We start from the raw sequence: 24,218 nt of genomic DNA, 5'->3' as shown, positions 1-24,218 counted from the left end.
GCCTCCAGACCCCCGACCTATGGGCTTCGGCCCTGCAGGCCTATTTTTAAAATGCGCCCTTGATTGCTTTGTATTTTGGAATACGCAAATCCTGCAATAGACTGGTGACCTGTCCAGGGTCGCCTGTGATCCTTTGTGTGTTTAGAATATGGCTGAGTGAATGCTTTAGACCGTAACTGAGTAATTTTGTTTAGGTACAGATCAATAATGAAATCATTAGATAAAGCCCTACTGTCAGCCCAGTTTGTGAGAACAAATGTGAGCTGGCTTAGAGATACTGAAAGTGACGGAGTTAGTGTGTGGAATTTCGCCACAAGGCAGCGGAGCAATGGAAATTGTTCCAGCAGAGATCAGGACAAAGAGATAAAGCACACAGCAGCACCCTGCTGGACACGCATTAGTCTCAGCTCACTTCCATCCCATTTCAAAGATTTCTGCACACACATATCTTCATGGGCGACACACTAGGAATTGACAAAACAGCTTTTATAAGCACGGGTTCACAAAGTGGTCGAGGTGCATATTAGCATCTGATGTGAACATTTTATGGTCACCGCTAATATATGACACAACTGCAAGATTAGAATATTTAGAAAACCACTAGATAGCAGGTTCATGTTTTCCAACTGACACGTACTATAACACAGTGAGGCAAATAAGTATTTGATCCACTGTTGATTTTGCAAGTTTTCCCACCTACAAAGAATGGAGAAGTCTGTAAGTTTTATTGTAGGTTCACTTCAACTGTGAGAGACAGAATCTAAAACAAACAAACAAAAAAATCAGAAAAACACATTGTATGATTTTTAAATAGTTAATTTGCATTTTATTGCATGAAATAAGTATTTGATCCAATTGAAAAACAGACCTTAATATTTGGTACAGTAGCCTTTGTTTGCAGTTCCAGAGGTCAGACGTTTCCTGTAGTTCTTGACCAAGTTTTCACACACTGCAGCAGGGATTTTGGTCCACTCCTCCAAACAGATCTTCTCCAGATCTTTCAGGTTTAGAGTTTCAGCTCCCTCCAAAGATTTTCTATTGAGTTCAGGTCTGGAGACTGGCCAGGCCACTCCAGGACCTTGAAATGTTTCTTACGAGCCCCTCCTTAGTTGCCCTGGCTGTGTGTTTGGGGTCATTGTCATGCTGGAAGACCCAGCCATGACCCATCTTCAATGCTCTTACTGAGGGAAGGAGATAGTTTGCTATAATCTCGCAATACATGACCCCATCCATCCTCCCATCAATATGGCGCAGTCGTCCTGTCCCCTTTGCAGAAGAGCACCCCCAGAGTATGATGTTTCCACCCCCATGTTTCACGGTTGGGATGGTTTTCTTGGGGTTGTTCTCATCCTCTAAACATGGTAAGTGGAGTTGATTCCAAAAAGCTCTATTCTGGTCTCATCTGACCACATGACCTTCTCCCATGCCTCCTCTGGATCATCCAGATGGTCACTGGTGAACTTCAAACGGGCCTGGACATGTGCTGGCTTGAGCAGGGGGACCTTGCTGCCCTGCAGGATTTTAAACCATGACAGCATCATGTGTTACTAATGTAATCTTTGTGACTGTGGTCCCAGCTCTCTTCAGGTCACTGACCAGGTCCTCCTGTGTAGTTCTGAGCTTTCTCAGAATCATCCTTACCCCACAAAGTGAGATCTTGCATGGAATCCCAGACTGAGGGAGATTGACAGTCACCTTGTGTTTCTTCCACTTTCTAATAAATAATCATAACAGTTGTCTTCTACCAAGCTGCTTGCCTGTTGTCCTGTAGTCCATCCCAGCCTTGTGCAGGTCTACAGTTTTGTCCCTGGTGTCCTTAGACAGCTCTTTGGTCTTGGCTATGGTGGACAGGTTGGAGTGTGATTGAGTGTGTGAACAGGTGTCTTTTATACAGGTAACAAGTTCAAACAGGTGCAATTAATACAGGTAAAGAGTGCAGAATAAGAGGGCTTCTTAAAGAAACATTAACAGGTCTGTGAGTGACAGAATTCTTGCTGGTTGGTAGGTGTTCAAATACTTATTTTATGCAATAAAATGCAAATTAATTATTTAAAAAATCATACAATGTGATTTTCTGGGTCTTTTTTAGATTATGTCTCTCACAGTTGAAGTGTACCTACGATAAAAATTACAGACCTCAACATTCTTTGTAGATGAGAAAACCTGCAGAATCAACAGTGGATCAAATACTTATCTGCCTCACTGTACATGCTAACTAGTCAAGCTAGCAGGCTTGGTAAGCTAGGCAACCAACCTTGCTACTAACTAGGCTCACTACTTGGATTATATATTTAACAATTACCAGAAGGAGTGTTTGTACTGTAGTTTTTTTTTTTTTTTTTTTTTTTTTTTTTTGTCTTAAAACCAACATCAAATTAAGATGATTTGATTTTGGACCAACTTATATTTTAGATGAGTTTTCTTTTTGTTAATATATTTTTGTGGCATTACTTGGCTAGTTAATGTGATAGTGGCATTTTTGGAGATGTTTTCCTTCTGTTTACTTAAAGATCAACAGTAGCACAACTGATTTTGACTGGAAAGACAAGCAACAGTGGCCATCAGGGCCATGCAGTTACCACCAAGTTTTCATAAATTACATGCAAGCAAGTGCCTGCCTGAACAAGCCCAGACATGTTCCCACTGCGGGTATGAAAAAACCCCCCAGGAAAAAAACTTGTATCATGCAAAGTTTCTGATTAAAACTGAATTTAATGTCCCATGAAAAGAGAGTTGTTTCAAGACAGGGTTAGGGTTTAAGGTTAGTGTTAGGGTGGCAGAAGTACTGAGAGGGGCTGGGCACTGCATTAGGTGGATGTAAATTCTGTGTTATGTTACTGTTACATTTATGACAATAAATTGTGATAAATGATACAAGTTTTGTTCCTGGGGATATTTTTTTCTTACACCCGTACCACTGTGCCAATACTCCAATTTAAAGTACCCATACAGGTATACAAAAATATGTATGCCCCTTCAGCTTCTGAAGTTGATCTGGCACAGGTTTTATACCAGGTACAATGCTGCATTACATGGAGAATGGGCAGGGGTAGCTTTGAACCAAGAACCTTCTGGATACAAGCACTCTAACTGCTTGGCCACCACCCCTGGCTCGTACAAATACAAATCATTATTTTAAAACATGTCATCATGGCCCAAAATAGATTTGCTAGTCCTCATCTGCATCTATCAGAATCTAAAATGTCAAAGTTGAATGACCGAAATTCTGCAGACACACTCCCTCACCTGCTTACTGATTGATTCTACTATGCCTGTGCCTGCTCTGCTCATTCCAGTTCTCCTAATTCACTTGTGTAATTCGCCTCAGGCTAATCCTCAGATTGCAGTGAAATGAATAAAAGTTACTGCGGAGCTAAATGTGATTGTGACTGGTAGACTGCATCGCATGTGTGTGATGCTTTTGCATGCATTTAGTACTTTCTGCAGTTTGCAGGGCATACATAAGCATAATATAGTCAGTGTGTCAGTAGGCCGGTTTCCATTACCTTCCAAACTGTGCAGTTTGAAGAAGCAAATTGGAAATATGGTTAATGCAAAAGTTTTTACGCTTGTATGAGGTGGTGTTTCAGATCAATCAATCAATCAATCAATTTTTTTTTTATATAGCGCCAAATCACAACAAACAGTTGCCCCAAGGCGCTTTATATTGTAAGGCAAGGCCATACAATAATTATGTAAAACCCCAACGGTCAAAACGACCCCCTGTGAGCAAGCACTTGGCTACAGTGGGAAGGAAAAACTCCCTTTTAACAGGAAGAAACCTCCAGCAGAACCAGGCTCAGGGAGGGGCAGTCTTCTGCTGGGACTGGTTGGGGCTGAGGGAGAGAACCAGGAAAAAGACATGCTGTGGAGGGGAGCAGAGATCAATCACTAATGATTAAATGCAGAGTGGTGCATACAGAGCAAAAAGAGAAAGAAACAGTGCATCATGGGAACCCCCCAGCAGTCTACGTCTATAGCAGCATAACTAAGGGATGGTTCAGGGTCACCTGATCCAGCCCTAACTATAAGCTTTAGCAAAAAGGAAAGTTTTAAGCCTAATCTTAAAAGTAGAGAGGGTGTCTGTCTCCCTGATCTGAATTGGGAGCTGGTTCCACAGGAGAGGAGCCTGAAAGCTGAAGGCTCTGCCTCCCATTCTACTCTTACAAACCCTAGGAACTACAAGTAAGCCTGCAGTCTGAGAGCGAAGCGCTCTATTGGGGTGATATGGTACTACGAGGTCCCTAAGATAAGATGGGACCTGATTATTCAAAACCTTATAAGTAAGAAGAAGAATTTTAAATTCTATTCTAGAATTAACAGGAAGCCAATGAAGAGAGGCCAATATGGGTGAGATATGCTCTCTCCTTCTAGTCCTAGTTTCAGATGATTTGAAAAAGCTTTATTTCGCAAAAGTGGAATGGAAACACTTTTGTCGTTATGTGCAGAAAACACATGACAAGATCCTATTCTAGGCCATGACGGCATCTGTTTACATAATAATTTGCTGTTATTCTTTTCTGAATTAGTTTAATTAGGAGTTTTGGCACAGTAGGACATGTCTGGGCTTGGAGTAGGACTTTGGCTTGCATGTGATTTTTGAAGCCTAGTAGTTAATTGCAGGGTTCTTGTGGCCTCTAAAACCACTGCTGCTTCTGGAATATTCATGCATTGTGTTTTTGTGCAACAGCGGTTAGCTGTCAGTACACACGCTCACCACTTTCACTTTTGTCATCTCCACTTTTGTTGCAACACAAGTCTTTCTGGAAATGGTCCCACAAACAGTGCCCACACCCAAACACTTTGACGGTGTGAACATGCACATACCTGCAGTCATGCACACATTCCAGCGTGCAGCAGCTGGTGTTTAGTGACTGAGTCAGCTACTGTACAGGGTGTCTGTCTCTCCTCCCATCGTCGGTGGGCAAACAGTCCAGCTCGTTGGGGTGGAATCCAGGAGCCAGACACTCACCTATTGAACAGAGTGAGTGTTCTCGGTGCCAACCTTTCATTAGATTCAGTAAAACCCCACTGTGGCGCTCCTGCTGCTTCTCTAAGCTTGTTTTATGCTCAGGAAAAATCCTGTGGCACGGCTGGGGAGATGAAAGTTTCTTTAAGGCATTAGGTGTCAGAGGGAATTCCACTACAGACTAAAATAAACAGAGACGCTGACGCTGCGACGACAGTGCGGCACCCAGTTTGGCTGCTCCTGCAGTTTTGCAACTTTCAGATGCAGATCTGGCAATAAAATGCGCTCAGTGTTGAGCTGAGCTGCTGTAATGGCTTATTTCATTTTCACATCTGCATATGATCAGGTTGAATGACAGGAGAAAGAAAGAGGGAAGAAATGAAAGCACGGGCTGATAGATTGGTTTGTTGTTTGACAGAAAAGTATAAATATGTATCTCATTGGCTTCATTTAGTCTGTGGGGATAAGTGCAACTTAAAAGCTGCAGTGTGCAGGATTTAGCAGCGTATATCAGCAGAAATGAATGTTTATGAGTGCGATGGAAAGAATATTTCTTGAGGTGAATGATTCTTTCCCGTGCATGAATGAAAAAACATTTATTGTTTTATATAACACCTATAATAGATCCTTGTCATTTGATATTTTATTAATTAATTCATTTTATTAATTTATAAACAAGAGAAAATGGACTTATATTTTGGTGTGTGCGCTACTGGTTTTGGTTTTTTTGTGTGTGTGTGTGTGTGTGTGTGTGTGTGTTAGAAGAGTGAACACCTTCAATAAACTTGTTCAAATTATCACCTGTCACAAAAACAAACCCCATCATGTTTGTTTTTAAGATAAGTGTCGTTGCCGCTAGTGTGAGCACACGGTTGTGGCGGTGGTGCAATGGTACAAAATGTATAGAACCAAAATTGCACAGTAAATGGAACAAAATGGCAAATGGGACAAATGATCAATATCACATGACATACAAACCACCAATCAGCTGACAAATAAAGGATACTCTCGCCACTCAGGATAGAGCCTGGGAGCGTTTGCCTCCCATGCCCGAGATTGCGAGTTTGCGTCCCGATGGGAGCGAATGGGGGGGGGGGGGGGTCACAACAGAAACTCCACGCAGACGAAAGAGTACAGCCACTACAACAGCATCATGCAGTCTGCAACTCACCACTAGATGACACTAAATCCTACACACTGTAGCTTTAGCCCTGGTAACACTTTACATTATGGGTACATTAATTGATATTATCTAAGCAGTAACAAGCATGAACTAATTAGTTAAGAATATGGTATTTTTATGCCTGAAATCCCAAATAATGTAGTATTTATCAACCGGGGTATGTTGCTAACAACAACTACTGGCCATACCACCCTACAAACCAATCACGTAATTAATCAGTTAAAACACTCATCAAATCAAATCAAATCAATTTTACTTATATAGCGCCAAATCACAACAAACATTTGCCCCAAGGCGCCTTATATTGTAAGGCAAGGCCATACAATAATTACGGAAAAACCCCAACGGTCAAAACGACCCCCTGTGAGCAAGCACTTGGCTACAGTGGGAAGGAAAAACTCCCTTTTAACAGGAAGAAACCTCCAGCAGAACCAGGCTCAGGGAGGGGCAGTCTTCTGCTGGGACTGGTTGGGGCTGAGGGAGAGAACCAGGAAAAAGACATGCTGTGGAGGGGAGCAGAGATCGATCACTAATGATTAAATGCAGAGTGGTGCATACAGAGCAAAAAGAGAAAGAAACAGTGCATCATGGGAACCCCCCAGCAGTCTACGTCTATAGCAGCATAACTAAGGGATGGTTCAGGGTCACCTGATCCAGCCCTAACTATAAGCTTTAGCAAAAAGTCATTCATGTAAACACCATTCTGCACCATTTGTCCTCTTCCATGAGGCGTCTTTGGTGGATCGGATATTTTTTAGCACTCTGCAAATACGCTAAAATCATGGAAGCATCTGGCTTATTTTCCATCTTGCAGTGGTGTGTGGAAACTGGAAGGCATTTACTTTGGGATTGACGTCATTCCCAGTCGTGATTTTTTACTTCTGAGGTAAATGGAACATAGTGGCAGTATCATCAGGTGGTAGTTGGCCAGAAATGATTTGGCTCAAATCTGCCCCCAAAGGATGAACCATTCAGTTGCACCGAGAGTGTATAATGTCTATAATTTGTGGACATATAACATGAGGAAAGTCACGTCTGTTTCCAGTGTTAGCGTCTCTGTTCCCCAGGTTAGAAACCAGTGTCTCATATTTTTACCTTACATCGGTTTGAGTATAAATTTTTTTCCCCATATTTAGACGTGAGTGAGGTGTTAGGACATCAGCCGGCAATCACCCCTCAGTTTAATATCACTCAGACACAACTCCTCCTGTGTGAATTACGGGTCTTATGTGCAGATCATAAAAGTCTGTGTCCATGACAAGTAATAAATTCATTTTTATTACATGTTAAATGTTGTTTGTCCAAACTGTAAAAGGTTTCTCTGTGTCTGCACATAACCACTTGATTAGCTCCATATTTGTTTGCTTCCTGTCACAACTACATAATGGTTCTGCTAAAATATAGCTGGAGCTGCATTTGGTCAATTTAATCTTCAAAAAACATCTGAGAAGCTTTTTCTTCATCTGCTTTTTGCAAATGCTATAAACATAATGTGGATGCAATATTTCAGACCAACATCCTTACAAAATGTCAACCTTTTTTGAAAAAAAAAACAAAAAAACATTTAGCAAGTAGCACTTGCTGGTATTAAAATTGGCCAACTTCAAATAGCATCATAATTTTAATAATTTAATATTTTTTTTTCCAGTGCCAAATAATAGTCAAATAATTTAAGATTAATCACATTCAAGAAGTAGAGTCAGAATGAAGGAATACTGAATGTTCCTAATAAATAAAACCCAACAAACTGGTCTTTATTTACACTCCAAAATTTAAAGTAGTGAGGTTATCTAAAATTTGAAATTAAACAATTGAGCTTTTATATTAAACATAATCAATGCCCCGCAGTTCTATGTCTGTGCATCCAGGAACTACCCCATGATAAAGAGCAATGAGACTTTCAGTGCTCTGCTTGCTCCATCAGACACACCCGCCAACCCACACAGGCTGTGTCCCAATTCCCTCTAAGGCTGTGTCCTGCAAAGATCTAGTATTTCTAGACCGTGGAGGCCAAACAAACTGTTCTAAAATAAGATTGTCTACCCCCAGGAGCATTCTGCAACTGGGTCATTAGCTTTTTCCACCCCTACCCCTTGCTTGGCGTACTGGGTGTAAGTCATGCTGTGTATGACATATGCAGCCCACATATGCAACCTTAGAAGGATGTGACCCTTGAATTGGGACACAGCCACTGTCTGTGTCAGAGGGACCAACCTTTCTCTGGGGAGTGTCAGCTCCTTTCCATTTAAAGTGACAGACACAGAATGTCTGAATCAGTTCAACCTCTCAGCTCCCAAGTAGAAAAAGTCTGTAGCGTTTGATTGAGACCAGGAATGAATAGCATAGGTCACTGTTGGAAGGATTCAGAGTGAGCGAGTGGGCTGTTTATACACTAAGATGCAAATGAACGTTACTAACTAGAGAGACGAGATTGAGGAACTTCTAGCATAATTGTTTATGCCAAATAATTCAGGAAATGCGAGAGTTACTTCTGCAAGGTACATTTATGACTTCAGGCATATATTTTTGTGCACCATTTTTCTCATTTTAATAGGAAAAAAGTTTTCTGCCATGAATTTGTCAATCTATTTGTCCTGCATTTATTCATAGAATTTTGTAAGGATTGGACGATACATGTGGCAAGTACAATATATCAATCAATCAATCAATTTTTTTTATATAGCGCCAAATCACAACAAACAGTTGCCCCAAGGCGCTTTATATTGTAAGGCAAGGCCATACAATAATTATGTAAAACCCCAACGGTCAAAACGACCCCCTGTGAGCAAGCACTTGGCTACAGTGGGAAGGAAAAACTCCCTTTTAACAGGAAGAAACCTCCAGCAGAACCAGGCTCAGGGAGGGGCAGTCTTCTGCTGGGACTGGTTGGGGCTGAGGGAGAGAACCAGGAAAAAGACATGCTGTGGAGGGGAGCAGAGATCGATCACTAATGATTAAATGCAGAGTGGTGCATACAGAGCAAAAAGAGAAAGAAACAGTGCATCATGGGAACCCCCCAGCAGTCTACGTCTATAGCAGCATAACTAAGGGATGGTTCAGGGTCACCTGATCCAGCCCTAACTATAAGCTTTAGCAAAAAGGAAAGTTTTAAGCCTAATCTTAAAAGTAGAGAGGGTGTCTGTCTCCCTGATCTGAATTGGGAGCTGGTTCCACAGGAGAGGAGCCTGAAAGCTGAAGGCTCTGCCTCCCATTCTACTCTTACAAACCCTAGGAACTACAAGTAAGCCTGCAGTCTGAGAGCGAAGCGCTCTATTGGGGTGATATGGTACTATGAGGTCCCTAAGATAAGATGGGACCTGATTATTCAAAACCTTATAAGTAAGAAGAAGAATTTTAAATTTTATTCTAGAATTAACAGGAAGCCAATGAAGAGAGGCCAATATGGGTGAGATATGCTCTCTCCTTCTAGTCCCCGTCAGTACTCTAGCTGCAGCATTTTGAATTAACTGAAGGCTTTTTAGGGAACTTTTAGGACAACCTGATAATAATGAATTACAATAGTCCAGCCTAGAGGAAATAAATGCATGAATTAGTTTTTCAGCATCACTCTGAGACAAGACCTTTCTGATTTTAGAGATATTGCGTAAATGCAAAAAAGCAGTCCTACATATTTGTTTAATATGCGCTTTGAATGACATATCCTGATCAAAAATGACTCCAAGATTTCTCACAGTATTACTAGAGGTCAGGGTAATGCCATCCAGAGTAAGGATCTGGTTAGACACCATGTTTCTAAGATTTGTGGGGCCAAGTACAATAACTTCAGTTTTATCTGAGTTTAAAAGCAGGAAATTAGAGGTCATCCATGTCTTTATGTCTGTAAGACAATCCTGCAGTTTATCTAATTGGTGTGTGTCCTCTGGCTTCATGGATAGATAAAGCTGGGTATCATCTGCGTAACAATGAAAATTTAAGCAATACCGTCTAATAATACTGCCTAAGGGAAGCATATATAAAGTGAATAAAACTGGTCCTAGCACAGAACCTTGTGGAACTCCATAATTAACTTTAGTCTGTGAAGAAGATTCCCCATTTACATGAACAAATTGTAATCTATTAGACAAATATGATTCAAACCACCGCAGCGCAGTGCCTTTAATACCTATGGCATGCTCTAATCTCTGTAATAAAATTTTATGGTCAACAGTATCAAAAGCAGCACTGAGGTCTAACAGAACAAGCACAGAGATGAGTCCACTGTCCGAGGCCATAAGAAGATCATTTGTAACCTTCACTAATGCTGTTTCTGTACTATGATGAATTCTAAAACCTGACTGAAACTCTTCAAATAGACCATTCCTCTGCAGATGATCAGTTAGCTGTTTTACAACTACCCTTTCAAGAATTTTTGAGAGAAAAGGAAGGTTGGAGATTGGCCTATAATTAGCTAAGATAGCTGGGTCAAGTGATGGCTTTTTAAGTAATGGTTTAATTACTGCCACCTTAAAAGCCTGTGGTACATAGCCAACTAACAAAGATAGATTGATCATATTTAAGATCGAAGCATTAAATAATGGTAGTCATATATATAATATATAATCGTATAATCCAAACTTATGCCATTATAGCTTCAGATGGTATCATCTGGTGCAGTATGTCATTTTGGCCATTTCTGTTGCCAAATTTATTTTATTTTATTTATTTATTTATTTTTGGCGTAGTTGGGGTTCAAATAAGCCAGAAATATTGGGGTTCAATTTTTCCTGCCCCTCTACCCCATTGTATGTCACCATCAGTGTTGGGGAAAGTAACTTTGGAAAGTTACTTCATTAGTTAATCTATACAGTTATATTTTACAGTTACTTCTTACATTTACTTCATTAGCAGCTGCGGACACCTTGTCGGCAGCTGCTGAATGTAATTAATAAAGTTACTCATAATCTAATTAGGTTATTTTTAAGATTTAGTACTAAGAAAAGTAACTATTAGTTACTTTGCTGATTAGTTACTTTTCTGATTGCTCAATCTTACGAGTAACCAAGTTACATTACTTGTTACCTTATTAGTTACATTACTTATTAGTTGCAAGTTTTCTGCAGATTCTAATAAAGTAATTGCATAAAGCTGCTAATGAAGTAACTGCATAAAGCACCTGTATAAAGCAACTAAAAAAGTAACTAAAAAAGTAACTTGTCAAAGTTACTTTCCACAACACTGGTCACCATATAGTATAGACTCTGTAGTTCTCTGGGCCCCTCCCCAATCGGACCAGGAGTGACATGTTTAGCCGCATGTTCTCCCTGAATTGCTGGCTGTCTTGAGTGGTGTCCAAAAAATGAGATGGGCTTCATAGATAATTGGCAAAGCTTCTGGGGAAAACCTGGTCTTGTTAGGAGAGACGGCATCCATCCCACTTTGGATGGAGCAGCTCTCATTTCTAGAAATCTGGCCAATTTTCTTAAATCCTCCAAACCGTGACTATCCAGGGTTGGGACCAGGAAGCAGAGTTGTAGTCTTACACACCTCTCTGCAGCTTCTCTCCCCCTGCCATCCCCTCATTACCCCATCCCCGTAGAGACGGTGCCTGCTCCCAGACTACCAATAACCAGCAAAAATCTATTTAAGCATAAAAATTCAAAAAGAAAAAATAATATAGCACCTTCAACTGCACCACAGACTAAAACAGTTAAATGTGGTCTATTAAACATTAGGTCTCTCTCTTCTAAGTCCCTGTTAGTAAATTATATAATAATTGATCAACATATTGATTTATTCTGCCTTACAGAAACCTGGTTACAGCAGGATGAATATGTTAGTTTAAATGAGTCAACACCCCCGAGTCACACTAACTGCCAGAACGCTCGTAGCACGGGCCGGGGCGGAGGATTAGCAGCAATCTTCCATTCCAGCTTATTAATTAATCAAAAACCCAGACAGAGCTTTAATTCATTTGAAAGCTTGACTCTTAGTCTTGTCCATCCAAACTGGAAGTCTCAAAAAACAGTTTTATTTGTTGTTATCTATCGTCCACCTGGTCATTACTGTGAGTTTCTCTGTGAATTTTCAGACCTTTTGTCTGACTTAGTGCTTAGCTCAGATAAGATAATTATAGTGGGCGATTTTAACATCCACACAAATGCTGAGAATGACAGCCTCAACACTGCATTTAATCTATTATTAGACTCAATTGGCTTTGCTCAAAATGTAAATGAGTCCACCCACCACTTTAATCATATCTTAGATCTTGTTCTGACTTATGGTATGGAAATTGAAGACTTAACAGTATTCCCTGAAAACTCCCTTCTGTCTGATCATTTCTTAATAACATTTACATTTACTCTGATGGACTACCCAGCAGTGGGGAATAAGTTTCATTACACTAGAAGTCTTTCAGAAAGCGCTGTAACTAGGTTTAAGGATATGATTCCTTCTTTATGTTCTCTAATGCCATATACCAACACAGTGCAGAGTAGCTACCTAAACTCTGTAAGTGAGATAGAGTATCTCGTCAATAGTGTAACATCCTCACTGAAGACAACTTTGGATGCTGTAGCTCCTCTGAAAAAGAGAGCTTTAAATCAGAAGTGCCTGACTCCGTGGTATAACTCACAAACTCGCAGCTTAAAGCAGATAACCCGTAAGTTGGAGAGGAAATGGCGTCTCACTAATTTAGAAGATCTTCACTTAGCCTGGAAAAAGAGTCTGTTGCTCTATAAAAAAAGCCCTCCGTAAAGCTAGGACATCTTACTACTCATCACTAATTGAAGAAAATAAGAACAACCCCAGGTTTCTTTTCAGCACTGTAGCCAGGCTGACAAAGAGTCAGAGCTCTATTGAGCTGAGTATTCCTTTAACTTTAACTAGTAATGACTTCATGACTTTCTTTGCTAATAAAATTTTAACTATTAGAGAAAAAATTACTCATAACCATCCCAAAGACGTATCGTTATCTTTGGCTGCTTTCAGTGATGCCGGTATTTGGTTAGACTCTTTCTCTCCAATTGTTCTGTCTGAGTTATTTTCATTAGTTACTTCATCCAAACCATCAACATGTCTATTAGACCCCATTCCTACCAGGCTGCTCAAGGAAGCCCTACCATTATTTAATGCTTTGATCTTAAATATGATCAATCTATCTTTATTAGTTGGCTATGTACCACAGGCTTTTAAGGTGGCAGTAATTAAACCATTACTTAAAAAGCCATCACTTGACCCAGCTATCTTAGCTAATTATAGGCCAGTCTCCAACCTTCCTTTTCTCTCAAAAATTCTTGAAAGGGTAGTTGTAAAACAGCTAACTGATCATCTGCAGAGGAATGGTCTATTTGAAGAGTTTCAGTCAGGTTTTAGAATTCATCATAGTACAGAAACAGCATTAGTGAAGGTTACAAATGATCTTCTTATGGCCTCAGACAGTGGACTCATCTCTGTGCTTGTTCTGTTAGACCTCATTGCTGCTTTTGATACTGTTGACCATAAAATTTCATTACAGAGATTAGAGCATGCCATAGGTATTAAAGGCACTGCGCTGCGGTGGTTTGAATCATATTTATCTAATAGATTACAATTTGTTCATGTAAATGGGGAATCTTCTTCACAGACTAAGATTAATTATGGAGTTCCACAAGGTTCTGTGCTAGGACCAATTTTATTCACTTTATACATGCTTCCCTTAGGCAGTATTATTAGACAGCATTGCTTAAATTTTCATTGTTACACAGATGATACCCAGCTCTATCTAATTTCCTGCTTTTAAACTCAGATAAAACTGAAGTTATGTTGTGTGGGCCGCTGAAGAGGAGGTACTGCTGGCCCACCACCACCAGAGGGCGCCCTGCCTGGAGTGCGGGCTCCAGGCACCAGAGGGCGCTGCCGCCTTATGGGAGTAGCCTGGGTGACAGCTGTCACCCATCACCAGACACAGCTGTTCCACTCAGCACAGAGGTATATCAGGAGGACGGCGTCTCCACCTCAGTGCCGAGATATCGCCTTACGTTAGAGGTAACGATTCTCTGCTACATTATATTGTCTCTCTGAGTTTTGCAGAACAGCTGACTACTAAAAGATAAGTACTCACCTTTCTGCAGTATTGACGTGAGGTGGAGTCAGCTTCTTCCCTCTCTGTGTACTGGGTGCAGCCGCATCCACACCTGTGTGTTTGTTCTCTTGCCAGCAGTACCGGATCCGACGAGCGGAGGCAGTGGCCACCTGGGAATTCGGGACTTGGCGGTTCCAGTATTTCCAGGGTTCGGTGGCAGGGGAAATCTGGGTGGTTCCGGCTCGACTTGGACGGACGTCTCCTACCTTCGAGCCTGCCCACACGACACCAGTGGAATTCGGTGTAAACCCAAATTGTCAATTGTTGTATTGGTTGTGCACTTTCACGACAGTAAAACTTGTTATTTACTTTCTCCATTGTCCGTTCATTGCGCCCCCTGTTGTGTGTCCGTGTTCCAACACTTTCACAACAAGTTATTGTACTTGGCCCCACAAATCTTAGAAACATGGTGTCTAACCAGATCCTTACTCTGGATGGCATTACCCTGTCCTCTAGTAATACTTTTTTTGATCAGGATATGTCATTCAATGCGCATATTAAACAAATATGTAGGACTGCTTTTTTGCATTTACGCAATATCTCTAAAATTAGAAAGGTCTTGTCTCAGAGTGATGCTGAAAAACTAATTCATGCATTTATTTCCTCTAGGCTGGACTATTGTAATTCATTATTATCAGGTTGTCCTAAAAGTTCCCTGAAAAGCCTTCAGTTAATTCAAAATGCTGCAGCTAGAGTACTGACAGGGACTAGAAGGAGTAAGTAAGTAAGTAAGTTTTATTTATATAGCACTTTTCACAGACCAAGGTCACAAAGTGCTTCACACGATATAAATAGACAATAAAAACAACACATACAAATATAGAACAATAAAATAAATTGACACTAAAATGCCAGTTTAAAAAAATGTGTCTTTAGTTGCTGTCTAAAAACATCCACAGAGTCTAGTGAGCGAAGAGAACAGGGAAGCTCATTCCAGAGGCGAGGTGCCACAGCTTTAAAAGATCTGTCCCCTCGAGTTTTAAAACTAGTTCGGGGAGGATAGAGCATATCTCAATCAATCAATCAATCAATTTTTTTATATAGCGCCAAATCACAACAAACAGTTGCCCCAAGGCGCTTTATATTGTAAGGCAAGGCCATACAATAATTATGTAAAACCCCAACGGTCAAAACGACCCCCTGTGAGCAAGCACTTGGCTACAGTGGGAAGGAAAAACTCCCTTTTAACAGGAAGAAACCTCCAGCAGAACCAGGCTCAGGGAGGGGCAGTCTTCTGCTGGGACTGGTTGGGGCTGAGGGAGAGAACCAAGAAAAAGACATGCTGTGGAGGGGTCAGTGGTCAGACTGCTGGCTTACTTGTAGTTCCTAGGGTTTGTAAGAGTAGAATGGGAGGCAGAGCCTTCAGCTTTCAGGCTCCTCTCCTGTGGAACCAGCTCCCAATTCAGATCAGGGAGACAGACACCCTCTCTACTTTTAAGATTAGGCTTAAAACTTTCCTTTTTGCTAAAGCTTATAGTTAGTGTTATGTGTCGGACGCAGTCGGAGCGCCGACCCAGCGTTTGACATTAGGACCCAGCATAAAGGAAACAGAGCACGGTTCAAAGGATAACAGAATTTAATGACATAACAGTGAGTGCTCAATTAATAACAAATAAGTGCGCGGTCTGGCGAGGTGGAAAAACGGTGCGCTCCCAGCAGCACAAACAGTCCGGAGCCAGAACAGTTCGGACCCAAGGACCCCGCCGACACCCCCCAGGTCGCCGCGACCAACCGAGTCTGTCAAAGAAGAAACCATAATGTGAGTCCACCACTCCACACACAGAGAGACCACTCAAAGGTGTACATAATCAGCAAACACTTCCTGGCTTAATCACCAATCAGCTTCCCACCCTGCAGGCATGGAACACCCAGTTCAATTCTCCACTGCAGTGGAAGCTGATTAAACGACTAACATAACAGCTCAATATAAGGTGTGAGGGACACCACATCTACTGACTGTACTCATTTTAGTCACAAAACCTAAAGTACCTCAGGAAGTGTGCTGACGAGCGTGAGACCTCACCCCCTCCTCTTTCACAGACCATGGCATCAAACCTGATATGGTCTCTGCGTCCATAATGATGAGATGGTTCTCCAAACGTCGATCTCACCCGTCTGGTCACAAGGTCGAGTCTCTGGCAAATACACACTGTGTACTCCAGACTTAAATGCAACCATGCCCCAATCCATACAGATGCACCACAGCTGTGAGTCCTGACAAGCTGCACATGACAAGCCTCAGGTGATCAGGGTGAGGTCCTAATAACTCAGCCACACATCAGCCACTCAGTCCTGAACGCATGCCACCTGGAAGGAAAGACAGAAGACAGAAACAAAAGCCAGCCAGGCACCCCAGCCACACAACAGTTAGGGCTGGATCAGGTGACCCTGAACCATCCCTTAGTTATGCTATAGACTTAGACTGCTGGGGGGTTCCCACGATGCACTGAGTGTTTCTTTCTCCTTTTGCTCTGTATGCACCACTCTGCATTTAATCATTAGTGATTGATCTCTGCTCCCCTCCACAGCATGTCTTTTTCCTGGTTCTCTCCCTCAGCCCCAACCAGTCCCAGCAGAAGACTGCCCCTCCCTGAGCCTGGTTCTGCTGGAGGTTTCTTCCTGTTAAAAGGGAGTTTTTCCTTCCCACTGTCGCCAAGTGCTTGCTCACAGGGGGTCGTTTTGACCGTTGGGGTTTTTACGTAATTATTGTATGGCCTTGCCTTACAATACAAAACGCCTTGGGGCAACTGTTTGTTGTGATTTGGCGCTATATAAATAAAATTGATTGATTGATTGATATTCAAAATGGCTGCCTCCAGTTTGAATATGCCACATAATGACCCCTCTAAGTTACACGCAATCACAGACTTTGTGTCCAAACCTATGTTTTTGATTATGAGAAATGTCCTGGTATATCGTGAAGTCATAAATCAATCAATCAATCAATCAACTTTTTTCTTGTATAGCGCCAAATCACAACAAACAGTTGCCCCAAGGCGCTCCACATTGCAAGGCAAGGCCATACAATAATTATGAAACACAGTCTACGTCTAAAGCAACATAACCATGGGATGGTCCAGGGTCACCCGATCCAGCCCTAACTATAAGCCTTAGCGAAAAGGAAAGTTTTAAGCCTAATCTTAAAAGTAGAGAGGGTATCTGTCTCCCTGATCTGAATTGGGAGCTGGTTCCACAGGAGAGGAGCCTGAAAGCTGAAGGCTCTGCCTCCCATTCTACTCTTACAAACCCTAGGAACTACAAGTAAGCCCGCAGTCTGAGAGCGAAGCGCTCTAATGGGGTAATATGGTACTACGAGGTCCCTAAGATAAGATGGGACCTGATTATTCAAAACCTTATAAGTAAGAAGAAGAATTTTAAATTCTGTTCTAGCATTAACAGGAAGCCAATGAAGGGAGGCCAACACGGGTGAGATATGCTCTCTCCTGCTAGTCCCCGTCAGTACTCTAGCTGCAGCATTCTGAACCAACTGAAGGCTTTTTAGGGAACTTTTAGGACAACCTGATAATAATGAATTACAATAGTCCAGCCTAGAGGAAATAAATGCATGAATTAGTTTTTCAGCATCACTCTGAGACAAGACCTTTCTGATTTTAGAGATATTGCGTAAATGCAAAAAGGCAGTCCTACATATTTGTTTAATATGCGCTTTGAATGACATATCCTGATCAAAAATAACTCCAAGATTTCTCACAGTATTACTAGAGATCAGGGAAATGCCATCCAGAGTAACGATCTGGTTAGACACCATGCTTCTAAGATTTGTGGGGCCAAGTACAATAACTTCAGTTTTATCTGAGTTTAAAAGCAGGAAATTAGAGGTCATCCATGTCTTTATGTCTGTAAGACAATCCTGCAGTTTAGCTAATTGGTGCGTATCCTCTGGCTTCATGGATAGATAAAGCTGGGTATCATCTGCGTAACAATGAAAATTTAAGCAATACCGTCTAATAATACTGCCCAAGGGAAGCATGTATAAAGTGAATCAAATTGGTCCTAGCACAGAACCTTGTGGAACTCCATAATTAACTTTAGTCTGTGAAGAAGATTCCCCATTTACATGAACAAACTGTAATCTATTAGACAAATATGATTCAAACCACCGCAGCGCAATGCCTTTAATACCTATGACATGCTCTAATCTCTGTAATAAAATTTTATGGTCAACAGTATCAAAAGCAGCACTGAGGTCCAACAGAACACCACAAAGCCTGCAAAGTTTGATACCTGCGTATTGGACACCTGCTGACCTATATGAGCCTGTTAAGTCCTCTTTCATGATTTGGTTCCTGATTGAGTCACACATAGATTTTCACCCAGTTCAAGATAATAAACCAATAAAACACACGTCTGACATGACAAAAACATGACCTAATGGACAGATGTAAAAAGCACATGGAAAATATCTCTGATTATCAGATTTAACATGTGCATTTTAAATACATTTGGAGGTCCATGTCCCACACTACATCAAATTACCATGGTTACAAATATCTGATTTGATATGGTCCATAATGGCTTTGGTGCAGACAAAAAGCTTTTTTGGCTGGCTTTGAAATACTTAAATTACACACGGGGCTCTAATGAGTTCCCTGAGGTGGTGTGGAAGCGGTGGCTCCAGTCTCGGAGTGCCAGTGTACACAGACCCTCAGCAGGCATCCAGACTGCAGCTCCCAGAAAAACACCGGAGCACAACGCTGCCGATGTGACAAATCTGGAGAGATGACATGCTAAACATGTTCCACATTACTTTCTGCTTAATGCTGTTCAATGCTTTGACTTCTGAATGGCTTCAAACAGGTCAGCAGGCGTGCACACGTGGCCACTCACAGGCTGCAGTGGCATAAAGCTGTAAGAGAATCAGAAAATCGCAAACTTTATTTCACTGTTTGCCATAAATGTAACTCCATTTTTATATTCTTAGCACTAAGAAGCTGAAAGTTGATTTTATCCTGTTTTTCAAGAAGTAAAGCTCTACCTCTAGTGGTGACTCAGCATGAGTGCAGCGTGCAGCATTTCACTTTTTATGTAACTACAACCCCAATTCCAGTGAAGTTGGGACGTTGTGTAAAATGAAAATAAAAACAGAATACAATGATTTTCAAATCATCTTCAACCTATATTCAATTGAATACACCACAAACACAAGATATTTAATGTTCAAACTGATAAACTTTATTGTTTTTTGTGTAAATATTTGCTCATTTTGAAATGGATGCCTGCAACAGGTTTCTAAAAAGCTGGGACAGTGGTATGTTTACCACTGTGTTACATCACCTTTCCTTCTAACAACACTCAATAAGAGTTTGGGAACTGAGGACACTAATTGGTGAAGCTTTGTAGGTGGAATTCTTTCCCATTCTTGCTTGATGTACGACTTCAGTTGTTCAACAGTCGGGGGTCTCCGTTGTCATATTTTGTGCTTCATAATGCGCCACACATTTTCAATGGGCGACAGGTCTGAACTGCAGGCAAGGCCGCACTCTTTTACTATGAAGCCACGCTGTTGTAACACGTGCAGAATGTGGCTTGGCATTGTGTTGCTGAAATAAGCAGGGACGTCGCTGAAAAAGACGTTGCTTGGATGGCAGCATGTGTTGCTCCAAAACCTGGATGTACCTTTCAGCATTGATGGTGCCATCACAGATGTGTAAGTTGCCCATGACATGGGCACTAACACACCCCCATACCATCACAGATGCTGGCTTTTGAACTTTGCACTGGTAGCAATCTGGATGGTCTTTTTCCTCTTTTGTCCAGAGGACACAACGTCCATGGTTTCCAAAAACTATTTGAAATGTGGACTCATCAGACCACAGCACACTTTTCCACTTTGTGTCTGTCCATTTCAAATGAGCTCGGGCCCAGAGAAGGCGGCGGCGTTTCTGGATGTTGTTGATGTTTGGCTTCCGTTTTGCATGGTAGAGTTTTAACTTGCACTTGTAGATGTAGCGACAAACTGTGTTAACTGACAGTGGTTTTCTGAAGTGAAGAGCCCACGCGGTAAGATCCTTTATACAATGATGTCAGTTTTGAATGCAGTGCCATCTGAGGGATCGAAGGTCACGGGCATTCAATGTTGGTTTTCGGCCTTGCTGCTTACGTGTAGAAAGTTCTTCAGATTCTCTGAATCTTCTGATTGTTCTGTCTGAGTTATTTTCATTAGTTACTTCCTCCAAACCATCAACATGTCTATTAGACCCCATTCCTACCAGGCTGCTCAAGGAAGCCCTACCATTAATTAATGCTTCGATCTTAAATATGATCAATCTATCTTTATAAGTTGGCTATGTATCACAGACTTTTAAGGTGGCAGTAATTACTTACATTACTTAAAAAGCCATCACTTGACCCAGCTATCTTAGCTAATTATAGGCCAATCTCCAACCTTTCTTTTCTCTCAAAAATTCTTGAAAGGGTAGTTGTAAAACAGCTAACTGAACATCTGCAGAGGAATGGTCTATTTGAAGAGTTTCAGTCAGGTTTTAGAATTCATCATAGTACAGAAACAGCATTAGTGTAGGTTACAAATGATCTTCTTATGGCCTCAGACAGTGGACTCATCTCTGTGCTTGTTCTGTTAGACCTCAGTGCTGCTTTTGATACTGTTGACCATAACATTTTATTACAGGGATTAGAGCATGCCATAGGTATTAAAGGCACTGCGCTGCGGTGGTTTGAATCATATTTATCTAATAGATTACAATTTGTTCATGTAAATGGGGAATCTTCTTCACAGACTAAGGTTAATTATGGAGTTCCACAAGGTTCTGTGCTAGGACCAATTTTATTCACTTTATACATGCTTCCCTTAGGCAGTATTATTAGACAGCATTGCTTACATTTTCATTGTTACGCAGATGATACCCAGCTTTATCTATCCATGAAGCCAGAGGACACACACCAATTAGCTAAACTGCAGGATTGTCTTACAGACATAAAGACATGGATGACTTCTAATTTCCTGCTTTTAAACTCAGATAAAACTGAAGTTATTGTACTTGGCCCCACAAATCTTAGAAACATGGTGTCTAACCAGATCCTTACTCTGGATGGCATTACCCTGACCTCTAGTAATACTGTGAGAAATCTTGGAGTCATTTTTGATCAGGATATGTCATTCAATGCGCATATTAAACAAATATGTAGGACTGCTTTTTTGCATTTGCACAATATCTCTAAAATTAGAAAGGTCTTGTCTCAGAGTGATGCTGAAAAACTAATTCATGCATTTATTTCCTCTAGGCTGGACTATTGTAATTCATTATTATCAGGTTGTCCTAAAAGTTCCCTGAAAAGCCTTCAGTTAATTCAAAATGCTGCAGCTAGAGTACTAACGGGGACTAGAAGGAGACAGCATATCTCACCCATATTGGCCTCTCTTCATTGGCTTCCTGTTAATTCTAGAATAGAATTTAAAATTCTTCTTCTTACTTATAAGGTTTTGAATAATCAGGTCCCATCTTATCTTAGGGACCTCATAGTACCATATCACCCCAATAGAGTGCTTCGCTCTCAGACTGCAGGCTTACTTGTAGTTCATAGGGTTTGTAAGAGTAGAATGGGAGGCAGAGCCTTCAGCTTTCAGGCTCCTCTCCTGTGGAACCAGCTCCCAATTCAGATCAGGGAGACAGACACCCTCTCTACTTTTAAGATTAGGCTTAAAACGTTCCTTTTTGGTAAAGCTTATAGTTAGGGCTGGATCAGGTGAGCCTGAACCATCCCTTAGTTATGCTGCTATAGACTTAGACTGTTGGAGTGTTTCTTTCTCTTTTTGCTCTGTATGCACCACTCTGCATTTAATCATTAGTGATTGATCTCTGCTCCCCTCCACAGCATGTCTTTTTCCTGGTTCTCTCCCTCAGCCCCAACCAGTCCCAGCAGAAGACTGCCCCACCCTGAGCCTGGTTCTGCTGGAGGTTTCTTCCTGTTAAAAGGGAGTTTTTCCTTCCCACTGTCGCCAAGTGCTTGCTCACAGGGGGTCGTTTTGACCGTTGGGGTTTTTACGTAATTATTGTATGGCCTTGCCTTACAATATAAAGGGCCTTGGGGCAACTGTTTGTTGTGATTTGGCGCTATATAAATAAAATTGATTTGATTTGATTTGTTATCTCATATTTTTGATGATGTTTAAACTATTTTAAAAAGGTCACAAGCAATTGGACAAACTAACATAATCCTATATACAATCATTAAATCACCACTTTTACACCCAGTTTTGTTTAGATAAGTGAGATGGATACATGATCATCTCCAAGTATTCTTGGACTTCATTTATATGTCAACCATGACGAAATGCAAACAGTATGGTACCATATGGTAAATCTGTCTGGAATAGACAGTTCTAAAAAAGTAAGTGAATGTGCAAGAAGGTGACTAGTGAGGGAAGCCACCAAGACACCGGTGACAACTCTGAAGGAGTTTGGAGAAGCTGTGTGTCGTGCAGCGTTTGTCTGGAGTTTGTAACTTGTTAATGTTCTCTGTTGCAGAACTTGTTTTGGAATTTTACTGCAAAACTGTTTGTATCGCCGCTCTGTAATAACATCTGTCTTTTCTTTTTAATAGTGAATGAGATCATAAGAAAGGATCTGACGGGCGTCCAGGCCAGAGGGCAGACATAGAGGAGACGTGCACACAGTCTGAAGGTCTCCAGCCGTCCAGTGCAGTGACGCACTGCCACCAGCAATCAAACCTTCACTTCCTCATTTTCTTTGTCCCTACAGACAGAACCAGCAGCGGTGTGTTTGCTTTGGACATTTTCCTGCAGCTAACACTTTCATTTGGCAAACTGATAAACTTTTGTTGACCTAGAAGGTCTGCCACCAACGTTCAGAAGCTTTCTATCAATCCAGTCTGAACCAAAAAAGGAAAACGTGAAATATTTTATTGATTTTCTTTTTAGCTTTAAACTTTGCTTTGCAAAGAAGGAAAGTAATAAAGTGTTTTTTTTCGATTTCAATTTATTTTCATTTATATAGCGCCAAATTACAACAGAGTTGCCTCAAGGTGCTTGAGGTTTGATTGATTAGCAATAAAATCGCACACACAACTTTCTGCACTAGTGAATGAACTCCACAGCACTCAGTGAGTTTACTTGTTAAAAAAAAAATATATTAGTGAAAATAGATCCAGCCTATATTCTAGAAACAATATTTCTTGTCCTGTTTTTATTTAGTTTCTGTGTCTGTTTTGTCCAAATCTTTTGTGCTGATCATCTCTTTTTAAGTGCATTTTTCAAAATAAAAAAATAAATAAATAACATGCTGCCTTAACAATGTACAGATTAACGTTTGTAAGACCTCCTAATATGCACTGTTTCTAAAGACAGGTGCTGAATGTTCTTGCTTTTTATATTACAGAATAATTGTCCTGTTTTATTTGTGTTAGAAACATATATTGCATTTTATGTTGTGCCAAAGTGGCTTCACAGGAGCCTGTAATGCTGCAGTCATAGCAGGGGTTTATATTTTTTTAAAAACTGAAAAAGTTACATTTATATGCCATTTTCTTGTATTGGGTGCTTTGCATCTAAAATGCAAGTTTGAAGGTAGCCTTTATATCAGTAGTTTATTTTAATGGTATCTCTGTGTGGTTGCGTACACACTGCCATGTCAAAGTATCCAAAGTCTGTGCTTTGTATTGTTTAATGTATAATTCAGTTCTGTGTCTCTCTGTAATGAGAGTCAGTATAGTCAAAGCTTAATGCCTGCTTATACAGAGGCTTCATTCAAAAAAAGCGCATTTATTTTTGAAGCAATAGTGATTATACTAAGGCACTGTAAGGACAGTACGGATGTGCAGTGTCGAGATCTGACGTGTGAATGCAATTTGCACTATTGAAATTTGCAGTAGCTTTTAAAATAATATTTGCAATATTTCAGTGAAGGACATTAAACATGTCAAGTGCCATTTGTGATGTGGATTATGAATAAGGAGAGGAAGAATGTGCATGCTGTGCAAAGGTTTTAGGCAGTCTTTAATTGTTTTAC

The 24,218-nt window shown here is 40.9% G+C and overlaps 1 protein-coding gene across 4 annotated transcripts in view; it reads left to right on the top strand.

The window, feature by feature from the left end:
• Positions 1–23,960, top strand: part of nfatc2a (nuclear factor of activated T cells 2a) — a 55,347-nt gene extending 31,387 nt beyond the window's left edge. For all 4 annotated transcript variants that reach the window (XM_034173391.1, XM_034173392.1, XM_034173390.1 and 1 more), the window contains one exon: positions 22,795–23,960. In XM_034173391.1, coding sequence (XP_034029282.1) covers positions 22,795–22,850 — 56 coding nt within the window. In that variant the 3' untranslated portion in view covers positions 22,851–23,960. The remainder of the gene's footprint in view (positions 1–22,794) is intronic.
• Positions 23,961–24,218: the final 258 nt, after the last annotated feature.

The sequence above is a fragment of the Thalassophryne amazonica genome, chromosome 6 (assembly GCF_902500255.1).
Source record: "Thalassophryne amazonica chromosome 6, fThaAma1.1, whole genome shotgun sequence".
Lineage (NCBI taxonomy): Eukaryota > Metazoa > Chordata > Actinopteri > Batrachoidiformes > Batrachoididae > Thalassophryne > Thalassophryne amazonica.
Note: the sequence above shows the minus strand (reverse complement) of the source record. Positions and strands in the feature narration are given on the sequence as shown.